This window comes from Pangasianodon hypophthalmus, chromosome 10, assembly GCF_027358585.1.
Source record: "Pangasianodon hypophthalmus isolate fPanHyp1 chromosome 10, fPanHyp1.pri, whole genome shotgun sequence".
Classification (NCBI taxonomy): domain Eukaryota; kingdom Metazoa; phylum Chordata; class Actinopteri; order Siluriformes; family Pangasiidae; genus Pangasianodon; species Pangasianodon hypophthalmus.
The window spans coordinates 15318287-15330589 of record NC_069719.1 but is presented as its reverse complement, the minus strand read 5'-3'; the positions used below and the strand labels follow the sequence as shown (position 1 = coordinate 15330589).

The 12303-nt window shown below is 38.0% G+C and overlaps 2 protein-coding genes across 4 annotated transcripts; both read left to right on the top strand.

Moving 5' to 3' along the window:
- The first annotated feature begins 403 nt into the window (after positions 1 to 403).
- Positions 404 to 3297, top strand: LOC113538889 (THAP domain-containing protein 6). Of its 2 annotated transcripts, none has more exons than XM_026934317.3 (4): positions 404 to 593; positions 2176 to 2368; positions 2500 to 2619; positions 2734 to 3295. In XM_026934317.3, exons 1-4 carry the CDS (start codon positions 514 to 516, stop codon positions 2950 to 2952), a joined length of 612 nt encoding a protein of 203 aa, XP_026790118.3. In that variant the 5' UTR covers positions 404 to 513; the 3' UTR covers positions 2953 to 3295. The 2 variants fall into 2 exon arrangements, with proteins under 2 accessions (XP_026790118.3, XP_053093573.1); XM_053237598.1 differs by lacking the exon at positions 404 to 593 and adding an exon at positions 1092 to 1241 and having other exon boundaries at positions 2734 to 3297.
- An 857-nt stretch (positions 3298 to 4154) lies between these two features.
- Positions 4155 to 12258, top strand: ganc (glucosidase, alpha; neutral C). Of its 2 annotated transcripts, XM_026934185.3 has the most exons (24): positions 4155 to 4297; positions 4473 to 4535; positions 4625 to 4727; positions 4980 to 5107; positions 5219 to 5395; positions 5497 to 5518; positions 5627 to 5693; positions 5786 to 5882; positions 6049 to 6232; positions 6570 to 6717; positions 7455 to 7690; positions 7806 to 7932; positions 8113 to 8192; positions 8314 to 8457; positions 8544 to 8640; positions 9136 to 9237; positions 9371 to 9614; positions 10138 to 10202; positions 10313 to 10389; positions 10485 to 10559; positions 10694 to 10807; positions 11213 to 11325; positions 11438 to 11538; positions 11766 to 12258. In XM_026934185.3, exons 1-24 carry the CDS (start codon positions 4248 to 4250, stop codon positions 11870 to 11872), a joined length of 2721 nt encoding a protein of 906 aa, XP_026789986.3. In that variant the 5' UTR covers positions 4155 to 4247; the 3' UTR covers positions 11873 to 12258. The 2 variants fall into 2 exon arrangements, 1 of the variants encoding a protein (XP_026789986.3); XR_008302533.1 differs by lacking the exons at positions 11213 to 11325; positions 11438 to 11538; positions 11766 to 12258 and having other exon boundaries at positions 10288 to 10389.
- Positions 12259 to 12303: the final 45 nt, after the last annotated feature.

The window sequence follows — 12303 nt, the reverse complement described above, 5'->3', positions numbered from 1 at the left end:
ACACAGGACGAACACACCCAGAAACTCCATATTTCCAAATGGGGACCCAGGAGCTGCACCCATGTGTATGATGTATCCTGGAGCTGTTCATGTGCTCCCAAAAACATAAGCCTGGTAGGTGGATGACCTGCTCTAAACTGTGAATGAGTGTGTGAGCTAGTGATGCCTTGTGATGGACTGGTGCCCATCCAGGGTCTCTCCCTGCTTTGCTCTCAGTGTTTCTGGGATAGGCTCCAGATCCGCTGTTAAAGCTGAGTAAGTAGATTTATTTATTTATTTATTTAGTTAGTTAGTTAGTTAGTTAGTTACTATACTATACATACTATACATATACCGTATATTGCCGGGCCGAGAACTTTTAATTTGACACAGTCACGCACCACCACTTCCTTTTACTTCCTGTGCGTCCTGTTGGTTATCTGGGCTCATCTGGCTAAAAAGACACGTCAACAGCGCCTCCATCTTAGATAGGTCCATTTCATTGACTTTAGTTACATTAAATATTCTTGGAAAATGCCGGTACAATGCGCAGCGTATGGGTGTAAGAATCGTCGCAACGCAAATCTAAGAAAACAAGGGGTCACTTTCCACAGGTGAAATTTCTGATCACATGTGTGTGTGTGTGTTTACACTGAGACAGGGGCTAGCTAGCTAACAACAACCGTTTACAGTTTGTTGTTTTTGTTGTTTACCTAATAAATGCGATCACGTTATCCTTCACTTGACTTACGTTCTTAACGTTCTGTAATGATCGGTGGTGCGTTTAAGGTTAAGGAAGAGTAGTTTGTGGATGTGCATTAGAGTAAGGTTCACTCTGGTAGCTGTGTTTGTGTTTAGGCCACTCCAGCGTTGTGGATGTGAGAGTTGAACTCGGTTTGCAGAGTTCACAAGCTGAGCATCAGTAACACAGCCTGCATGTTCTGTCTGTCTGAAGAAAACCTGTAACATGCAAACACTCAAGCTCATGCTGAAGAATAGCAGGTTTGCAGTAGAACCCCGAAGGCCAGCCGGATGGATTGGTCCTGTCCACTTCCCTTAGAGACTCCACCCACTCCTGTGGGGACAAAATCTTCAAATATATCTGTAGTTGTTTTTGTAACTGTTGATGTGAAGAAAAACTCGATATGGCCTCACATTTCCAAATGCATAACAATTCGCGCGATTCAAGTCGTACGAAGATGAGAAGGGGCGGGGTTAACCTACCATACGACTTTATACGACTTCATACGAAATCAAACGATGTAAGCACATCGCCCTCGCTTGGTCCAATTCATATGAATTTCTCACAAGAACAGGTTACAAAACTACCAGTTAAATGTAGTTTTATTTTAATTGTTTAACTTTTTTTAAAAAAAACATTTTCAACATTGAATAAAAAAAAACTTTTAATCATGAGATACCCCATCTCACGTGTGTGTATGTGTGTGTATGTGTATATATATATATATATATATATATATATATATATATATATATATATATATATATGCGTGTGTGTATATGCAGATATAATTTAAAAAAATTTTCTTCTTTTTCAGTTTATTTTGTAAACAAAAAACAAATGCATTATTAAACTCAGTTTCTCACAGGTTTTTTAAATTCAACACTACTGTTTTATTGGTGGTTTGATATTTCGGACATTCTAGTGATTTACTAAAATATTTTTTTAAATTAGTAATTTATTTTCAGTATATAATTTGTGACCATCAGTTGATATCACAGTATCAGTGAAAATAAAGAAACTTACTTTTCTACTTGCCATGAACGTGAGGAAATTAGGATGATGCGACTTCCTGTCAGTGAATGTTTTCAGGTGACAGAGTTGATAATTGTGGGACATGTCTAAAATGTAAAAGGATGTTTCAAGCCTGAGGAGTTAAATGGATTCATTTAGCATCTCATGTTTTCATTAATTTAAATGGATGCTGTAGCGAGGTTTTATTAATGGTTATTTATCTGAAATATACACATAGATTATCATGAAGGACTGTTTAGCTATGTTTAAAATGTATTTTACCTTTACTTTACAAACATATTTGTAAATGTAATATTAGCGACACACAAATGGCACCCTGATCGTGAAATCACCCTTTTAATATAACTGGGATATGCGGTTGGTCAGTGTTTTTCCAAGTACTACTGACAAGTAATTTTTGTGTGTAAATGTATTTCTAGGTTTCCCACTGATGCTAAACTGAGGAAAATTTGGGAGACTGCTCTCAGAAAAGAGGGGTTTTCAGCCACTCCTCATTCAGTTCTGTGCAGCCAGCATTTCACAGAGGATGCCATTGACAGAACTGGGCAGATTGTTCGCCTGCGTGAAGGAGCTGTCCCATCAGTTTTTAATTTCCCGGCACACCTTCAGAAAGTATGTTTACAATTGTAAAGACCATGCATTATGTTTAATGTTAGTTTTTTTTTTTTATTTCTAAAACAGTTTGATAATGTGACAACTTATATAATTGCTGCATTTCCTAAAACAACAAAATGTTATTTTAGAAACCCATTAAACCAAGAAAGACTGCAACATCACAAAAGGCTGCTGCTCCTTATGAAGTAGTGGTGGTGAAAGCAGACAGCAATACCAACAGAGAAAAACCAGAAACTCTGGTTTGTGATGTGAGTATTCATTAGATTTGATAAAAAACAGTCTCAGAAAGTTATAAACAAACAAATGACTGGCATGAACATGCATGGAGTCTGACTTTTTTTTTTTTTTTTTCCTCCGAAAAGGAGCACTCGTATGCACTGGATCCTTCACCGAACAGGGTGAAAGACAGATTGGCGCAGGCCCTGGCAAACATGGAGCGCCTCCAGCGTCAACTCCGCAATGCCAAGGACAGAGAGAGGAGATGCAAGACAACACTAAAGAGTGCCTTGGATGACCTAAAAGAGAGAAATCTCCTCACCGATGAACTTCATCAAAGACTGGACTTGTATTCGAGTCTTTAGAAGTCACTAGCTCTTGCTAACTTCGCTAAAATTGCACAGTGCAGCTTTAAAAGGGTATGAAATTTTTCATATTGGGCACAAAAGGAACGGGGTATGTCAGTGAACTTGTTCATTCTAAACAAATCATTTTGTTTAAATGCTCTGTGCATGCCATTCCTTTTGGATTTTTTCTTGTGGGCCCTCTGTGTTTAACTATTACCCCAGTACGTGTACTGGAACCGGGCGTTACCTTGGATCCCTCACCAGATTTTTCTCTGCCACGATATACAGAAAGACTGTGTGTGATCATTATGTAAAATAGCTTGAGCCTGTAAATATTGCCTTGTTTTTGCAAATAAATGTATACTATTTTGTAGTTTTGTTTACTTGCACCCATGCTGCAGCTAACCTGCTACTGAGGAACTCATCAGCTACTAAAGATTAAGTGAGTTAGATTTTATATATATATATATATGTGTGTGTATGTACAGCAAAGAAATGCTGTAGAGTGTAGAGCAAAGATGCCTTCAAAAATAATGAAATAGCTGATCTCTCTCTCTCTCTCTCTCTCTGTGTATTATATATAATTACACCTCAATGATGTGGACATACAAATAATAACAAATTCATGACAAGAATTTACGACCATCTTCTTTAATTGGTCCCAGCAAACATCACAGGCAGTAACACCACTACTGACTCAACATTTGGTTTTGGTTCCTCAGACCAAAAAGGGATTTTTTTTTTTTAAGTTCCTGTTTGCGTCCAGGAAAGTTAACGGAAATATAACGTTCGTATTTCGTTGTGTATTATTCCCTACTTTTCTTTCTTTTAGTCACAAAAATAATACACATTTGGAAAAAAAAAAAAAAAAAAAAAGAACAAGCTATAACCAAGCTCCCTGACAGTTAAACTAAACAGAATGTTCCCAGAACGTTATGAAATGGTTCCCAAAAATAACCAAAGAGGAACCAATGCTAACGTTAGGGAGCCGGTTCTGTGTTTGCTGTACTCCGACGTTTGGCTTATCAATACAACAACGAAAAAAGATTTGCATTGGATTGAAACAGGAAATCTCTTAAATACGCTGAACAAATAAGAGTAAAAAAACAAAAAAACACCACAATTCTATTAATCACCTTTTTAAAACTCGATAAAAACACATAAGTTCGTCTTCTCTTAGGTCTGTATTTGTCCAATCAAAACGGACCAGTGACTGACCAATCCGAGTCAAAGAGGGGCGTGGCAAATCTACACAGGCACCGTCAGTTCAGCGACTGTCTACTGTACCATCCGGAGACACACAAACTTTCAGCATGGCGGAATCTGGCGTAGACAAGCATGCTCCTACAGATGCGCTACAGAGGTAATGTTAGACCTGTCAAACTCTGTTTAGTGCAAACAACATTGCAATGAGTTTACTTACAGTGTTATATAACCGCTTGTCGTGGTCTTCCTGGTCCCTTCCACAGTCTTCGGTCATGGTCATGTGACTTAGTAACGCATATCGTAATAGTATGCATGGACTTTTTACTTTTCAGCGTCGTATCAGGCGATGAGGGTAAAGAAAAATTTAAGAGAGCCGAGCACATCTTGTTTTACAAGTAAGTAGGTTTTCTAGACATTGCAAACAGTCAAGAAGGATTTCAGGAACATAGGTACTGATGCATTCGTGTACTTGTAACTAACACAGGAGACAGAAAGGCAGATCTGCATCTCAGTACTGTGCCCTACTGGATACTTTAGTCCTGCGAGAGAGAGCTGCAGCTGTGGAGCTGTGTGAGTCCAGCTCTCAGGTACACACCTTGGCTCTTCAGTGTTTCTCTACATCTGTGGGATGGTTGATTGATGATGGCGGCATATGCACCAGAAATAACTGTTAAACACAGAGCACAAAGCATTGCATGCAGGCATGCAAATACACCACAGACTCAATGTTAATTTACAGAGAAGAAAATTCATATTAATGTATTAATCAAACTACATTTATTTTGAAATAATACAAACATAAATATTAATACTGAAGTGCCATTGTCTACATTGAACAGGAACACTTGCTTCTCCTAATCCATGAAGTTCCTAATGGAACGCTGAGATTTACGATTGATGAACTGCAGCCTGTCAGAGCACGTTATAAACCTGCAGATGTCTTGATTGGAGAGCCAAAATATGAGCAGTAAGTCTTGAACTTAACAAGACAGTTCTTTATTTTGATACGCATTAAATGCAGAACAGTTGAAAAGAGCCTGTGTGCCCAGTTTTGAATCATGAATTTTATGTCTCGCAGGTTGAGGATTGAGTGGAGGAGAGCTGACTGTGTTTCTCTGACATGGGGTTCAGGGCAGTACCATATCCAGGTCTTTGCTTTCCCCTTCCACCTAGAGATTCTCTATGAGGATGAGTTGATGGTTACATTTAATCCTAAAGGCAGACTCTGCTTTGAGACACTGTCTAATCCAGCCAGGTAATTGGATAAACATGTTTGTGTGCTCCCTGTAAAAAGCCATCCTAGCTGGAAATGAAAATTTCTGTTATCTACACTAAATCCTCTTTGCATTTTTATAGGCCATCCTCAAGTTCACATCAGGCAAGAATCTAACATATACACATAAAATATTATTGCGTTATTATTATTAATAATAACAGTATGACTGCATTGGTCATGTGGTCACACTCTAATTCTCTCATTTCACAGGGTGAAGAAAATCCTTTAGGGCTGTGGAAGGAGACCTTCAGACAGTTTGAAGGCATCAAAGCAAATGGTGAGTCTGCCAAGTGTTGCTTAAAGATTCAAATATCAGTTTGAAGCATTATAAAGCCAAGCCATGTATTAGTGTCTTTGTTTTTAATACAGGCCACAGTTCAGTAGGTATTGACCTTAGGCTCCATGGTTTCAGCCACACTTATGGTATTCCTGAGCATGCAGATTCTCTCCAGTTGAAGGACACCAGGTAGAGTCAGGACTAAATATTTCAGTCCTCCATACGTTTGCTAAATAAAAAGGGATGTGCATTCTAAATTTTAAATTGATTAAACCGATCATGCAAATTTCTCTGTAGTAATAGCTTTATAAACCATAGTAAAACAGCTTCACTAACTTGATGATGTGTTTCACAGTGGCGGTGAGCCATATCGATTGTACAACCTGGATGTGTTTGCCTATGAGATCAACAGGAGACTGGGGCTTTATGGTTCTGTTCCTCTTCTGTTAGCTCACAAGCCAGACAGGACACTGGGGGTGTTCTGGCTCAATGCCTCTGAAACTCTGGTAGATCTGCAGTATGGCTCAAGCTCTCAGGAGGTATAATTCCTGTTGTCAAGGGCTACTGTAAGCCAGTAGGGCCCCTCTTTTTTTTTCAATAATAATAAGCTAGGCCAAAATGAAATATGCATTAAGTTCTATTGGAAACCACTATGGACATGTCCGCCATCTTAACACATATTTCAATAACTGATGATCTTGTGATGACATCATAAAAGATGATCTTGTGATGGAGCATAAAAGAGTATGACTCTAAAAGAGTATCAATCAGTCTCAATCAAAAGAGGTAAAAATTTTGACAGTTAAAAGCAAGAAATTTGGAGATTGCTGAATGATGAAACCAACTCTACTGTACTGTATATGGTGTGTTTTTCAGCATGGAGAGGATGGCCCACCAGTGAAGAAGAGCAGGGTAGATCCTCAAACTGATGTGAGCTGGGTGTCAGAGAGTGGACAAATTGATTGTTTCATACTGCTTGGACCTTCACCCGCCCAAGTATTTTCTCAGTATGCACAACTCACAGGTACTACCTTTGTCAAATATTAGCAAATATGCACTAATAATGCACTACACTAAACTTCCTGCTGATCACATTTTCCCAAATAATCTTTGGTCTCAAGGCCAATTCACATGAACATTTTCTATGTTTTCTGTCTCACAGAACAGATTTGCTTCCATTTTAACCAGTGATTCAATTTCATGATGCACACAACTTAAAAACGTGACCATTTGCATATTGCTATATTTTTATGTGCTGTATCTACTTCTTTTGTACTTGCATGGGTCAGTTAAAATCATAATGTACAACAGTGTTATGACTGTGTAGTCTGTGGCTGCTGAGTACAGGTACAAAGTGTTTGCACTATAATAATACTCATTATACTGACATGGGTAACCAGGATAAACACAGATATGCTGTTTGTTCACTGTCTTGTTTCATGTGTTAAGTTGAACTGTGTTATAATGCCAGCTGGCCCAACTTTGACTGTTAACAGTGTTGTAAATTTTTTTTCGATTTTTTTTTTTTTTAATAAAACTGAAGCATGCTGGTAGTGCTAATAGAATGTGAGTGGTATGGATTGGACTTACACATTGAATGTATACAACAGTAGTAGGCACTGTATTTTTCAATGAAAACTCAAATGGAAGCATCATACAATTCTCTGGTGAGTGACAATCTCAAACACAGTTCCTTTTGATATTAGTAAAGTATAAGTAGTAGGACTATTCACGTGAATGTCTTTCTTCCTCTGTTGACAGGATATCAAGCCTTGCCACCTTTGTTTTCCCTGGGATATCACCAGTGTCGCTGGAACTATAAGGATGAAGAGGATGTGAAAGCTGTGGATGCTGGCTTCGACCTCCATACCATCCCTTATGATGTAATCTGGCTGGACATAGACCACACTGAAGGGAAACGCTATTTCACTTGGGATTCCAAACTGTTTCCTAACCCAGTGGACATGCAGCTCCATCTGCAGAGAAAGAAAAGGAAGGTGGGCATGCAAAACCCATGAGTTATAGTTATCTTTCTATCTTTCTTTGAAAATACTTTATGTTTTTAATACACCTATCTAGTGTCACAGTAGTTTGCTTCTTTATGTGTTTTAGTTGGTGGTTATCAATGATCCCCATATAAAGGCTGACCCTGATTGGCCTTTTTTCTGTGCAGCCAGAGATGGAGGCCATTTTGTGAAGGACAAAGATGGTGGTGTTTATCATGGAACATGCTGGCCAGGTTTAGTAATGTTTTTATTATATCTCAGCATTTCCCCATTTCTGTCCTAAGACTGGTTGTTTTTATGTTATCTTATCAAATTGTAATGTTAATTTCTACAATTCCAGCACTCTGATAATCTTTCATTGATCAAACTGGTGTTTTGAAAGTTACAGGTTTGTCACTGTGGTGTATCTTTAGGTGATTCCTGCTACTTGGACTTCACTAGCTCAAGGACAAGGTCATGGTATGCCAGGCAGTTTTCACTTGAAAAGTATAAAGTAAGGATGAACAGAATAGTTGAAAATTTCTCTTATCTGTTTTAAAGCTCTAACTAATCCCATGCATATTACTTACTTACTATCCTTTCTCTGTACTTTGTCTAATCTCTTTGTGGATTAGGGGTCTACGGAGTCCTTGTTTGTGTGGAATGACATGAATGAGCCCTCTGTCTTTTATGGACCAGAGCAGACAATGCCTAAAGACGTGGTTCATTGTTCAGGCTGGGAACACAAGGAATTACACAACCTGTATGGCTTCTTCCAGGTTAGAGCAGCCATAAAATCCATCCTTATTTTGCACTGGTGAATTTTTAGACAGCAAAGGTAATCGGAGTAATATTCTCTCCACAGCACATGGCTACTGTTGAGGGTTTGATAACTCGCTCTGGTGGCTTGGAGAGACCATTTGTTCTGTCACGCTCCTTCTTTGCAGGGTCTCAGAGAATGGGTAAGCCAAAACCTGTGGGTCTTTTTCTGCTGCGTAGTGTATCAGAACTTTTGGCACGAGAAAACTGAAATTGTGTTTTTTTTTCTTTTGTCCACCAGTCCAGTAATAAATGATACAAATGTATGGTTTTATGGTGTCATGATGGAGACTGGATGGGTCTAGCAGTACTGTAATCCTGATTGGTTATGCATATCATGTCATACAATGTGTTACTCTACATATACTTGAAAACGCTGCATTAAAAAACCCAACACTGTCAAGAGAAGGTCAATATTTAAGATTACTTCCCCAAAAAAACCATAGCAAAACAAAAATTGTTTTTACAATTTTGGCAAAAAAACAAAAATACTTTAATTAGTTTTCTGATCATTTGAGGTGACAGGTGTTTTTAATGCTTTATTAAGGATTAGTTAGTAAAATAATAATGGGTAATGATTAATTAATTAATAGTTATATATAGCAATGCTGTGTTTATGGATTTTATTTTTATCACAGGTGCTATATGGACAGGGGACAATGTTGCTACCTGGGAGTATCTGAAGATCTCAATCCCTATGTTGTTGTCATTGAGTGTCACTGGAATGCAGTTTTGTGGGGGTCAGTTAACCTCCTTTAGTGGATGCCAAGAAAGGCAAAAACTGATATTTGGCATTATATATTGTCATGCTTTAAAACTGATACGAGGGAAAAAATATATCATAACTTGTGTGTGTAACGTATGTGTTTGTAGCTGATGTAGGAGGCTTTGTGCAGGATCCTGACAGTGAGTTGCTGGTGCGTTGGTACCAGGCAGGGGCGCTGCAGCCTTTCTATAGAGGCCACTCAGCCAAACAGACCAAGCGGCGTGAGCCCTGGCTGTTTGGGAACACAGTCACTTCAGCAGTGCGATCAGCAATCCAACAGAGATACTTCCTCCTACCTTACTGGTACACTCTCTTTCACCTAGCCCATACCTCAGGATTGCCCCCGATGAGGTACGCACATTTCAACTTTTTACTTTATTGCAATTCATCTTGACTAACTGCTTTATCCTGGTCAGGGTCGCAGTAGATGTGGAATTGGTGGAAATACATTCTGGATTGATGACCTAATTACTACGTACATTTAAATGAAAGCATAAATACTCCAGAGCAATCATATCAGTAAATAAATATGCAAGATATTCAAAATTTAATAAAATAATAACGTTGATCATAATACATAATGTAGTTTAACAGACTTTCACTTAAAATAATTGTGAATCTAATAGCAGATGGCTAAGTGCAATTACAAAATCAGAATATTCTACATAAAATCCTTTCTCATTTTTTTGCCAAATGGGAGCAAAGAGACTTTGTTAGCAGTTAGATATCAAACACAAGAGTAATTAACACAGGCGAAACCGTCTTAGTACCATCTTGGTGCTAGTGTGGCTGTGGGCTGATTTGGTGAGGGACTGGGCTTTTCATTGTAGATTACTTTTCAAAAACCAGTGACTTTTTTTTCTGTTTGTCTCAGACCGATGTGGGTGGAGTTCCCGAAGGAGACAGAAACCTTCACTGTGGAAAACCAGTACATGATTGGTAAGTATGACAAATCCACATTAAAAATAAAAGTATTCCGTATAAACATTATTGTACAAAATAAATTACAATGTATAATGTGTAGGCAATATTGCTGTGTATGATTTCAGGCAGTGCTCTCCTGGCCTGTCCTGTGACTGACCCAGGAGTCACAGAGGTGAAGATTTTACTGCCAGGGTCAGATGAGGTCAGTCTAATGCTCCTCATGCTCAATGTCTTTAGTAGTGCAGTGTATATACATATTGTACCTAAGCAGCGATGTGTGTGGTTTTTATGTGGCAGCTGTGGTATGATGTCAGCAACAGTGAGATGCACAGAGGAGGCAAGACTCTGACACTTCCTGTGACTCTGGAGACAGTGAGTCAATGCTCCATTACAGCTCACACACACTAGCCAAACCACACGCAGGGAACAATAAACACCTTATTCAAGAAACCTGACCTGGCCTATATGATTTGTGTTTTCCTTATTGTGTTGTGTCTATTTTCCAGGTGCCTGTGCTCCAGCGTGGAGGAACAGTTGTGACCAGGAGAACAGGCTGTGGTTCCTGCACTGCTGATCTCCAGCAACATCCATTCACTCTCACTGTAGCTCTGGACTTGGAGGTGATCATCCTTCTTAGAAATATCTTGATATGGGTTCAAACGTTTGCACCCCTTTACAGTCTGTCCGTGAAAAAGGGGAAATGTAATTTGAAAAAATATACCAACTTTATACTGATAGTGTTTTGATATTTTTACCATTAATATCTTAATATGCACCACTGACCATTTTTGTTGTTTTGTTTGTACTTGTGCTTATAAACCTTTGTAAAACCTAACACACTAAATGTCTTGTTATAAAGTAAATTTCTTTATTTCATTTTATCCTAAGGCTGTTTTATCTTTCATTCTACTGTATATATATATATATATATATATATATATATATATATATATATATATATATATATATATATATAGATGATTATTTATGCTTTCCTTCAATGCTGATGAGTACCTGCATTACAGGGCAATGCTGAAGGACTGCTGTATGAGGATGATGGGCACTCCTTCAGCTATAGGGACAAAAAGCAGTTCTGCTTGCGTAAATTCTCTATGACGTCTGGCAGACTCATCAGCAGGTAACGTTTGTGTGTGTATGTATATAATGTGTTCAGGCCACTAACCTGATCAGTGTTAATTACAGCAGTTCTGGGTATAATCTTATGTACCTGTGGTATATATAATATGCAGTTGTGCAGATGAAGAAGCGCTCTTCATTTCTGGTGGCAAACTGGAGTCAGTGGTGATTCTGGGTCAGAAGAGTATGAAAAGGAAACCTACTCTAAAATCAAGTGAGACCTGTTTACATCACTGTGCTTATTATAAATACAGTCTTAAGACCAATATACAAGTGTGTTTTTAAGGTAGCAATCACTTTGATTAGATTGTTTTATAGTACTAATTTTGAAATATTAATTAATTCTGACATGCAAGAAAGTCTACAGTAAATCATGTAGCAGTATTTTACACTGTATTACTTTTTGCATTCTGTACTAATCCAGTCCCTCTCTCAATCCAGCTGCAGGGAAGACCACAGTCACATTTCAGTTTGAACCAAAGCAAGCTCTGTTGACGCTGACTGGTTTGGACCTGGAGATACATACAGATTGGGAAATCAATATATAACAACAAATTACTAGGTAGTTTATTAATCATTAGCAGGAAAACAATTCAGGGCCTTCTCTGTGCATGTTCACTTTTTCTGTAAATTAAAGTTGGGTTTTATTGTATTTAAAGCAATAACAGACATTTTATTTTTAAAAGCACTTTTGATGTGTTTTATGTGAACTTTGTCAGACTGAAGAAGGCAAATAATTGTGAGATCAACAATTAAATTTCTGAATGGAACTCAAAAAGGAAGTTAAAAATTGAAACATAATCTATCTGATTTATTTACTTCCTGTTTTGTATTAATATCTGGCCATAAAGCTCTGCAATACATGGCCATGATTTATATAACAAAGCTAACTTTGCAATATTTTGGTACATAAAGACATGGAGAGTCAAACAACCTGGTGTGTCTCTGACCTTTTATATGTACTACATAAGTCTGTTAC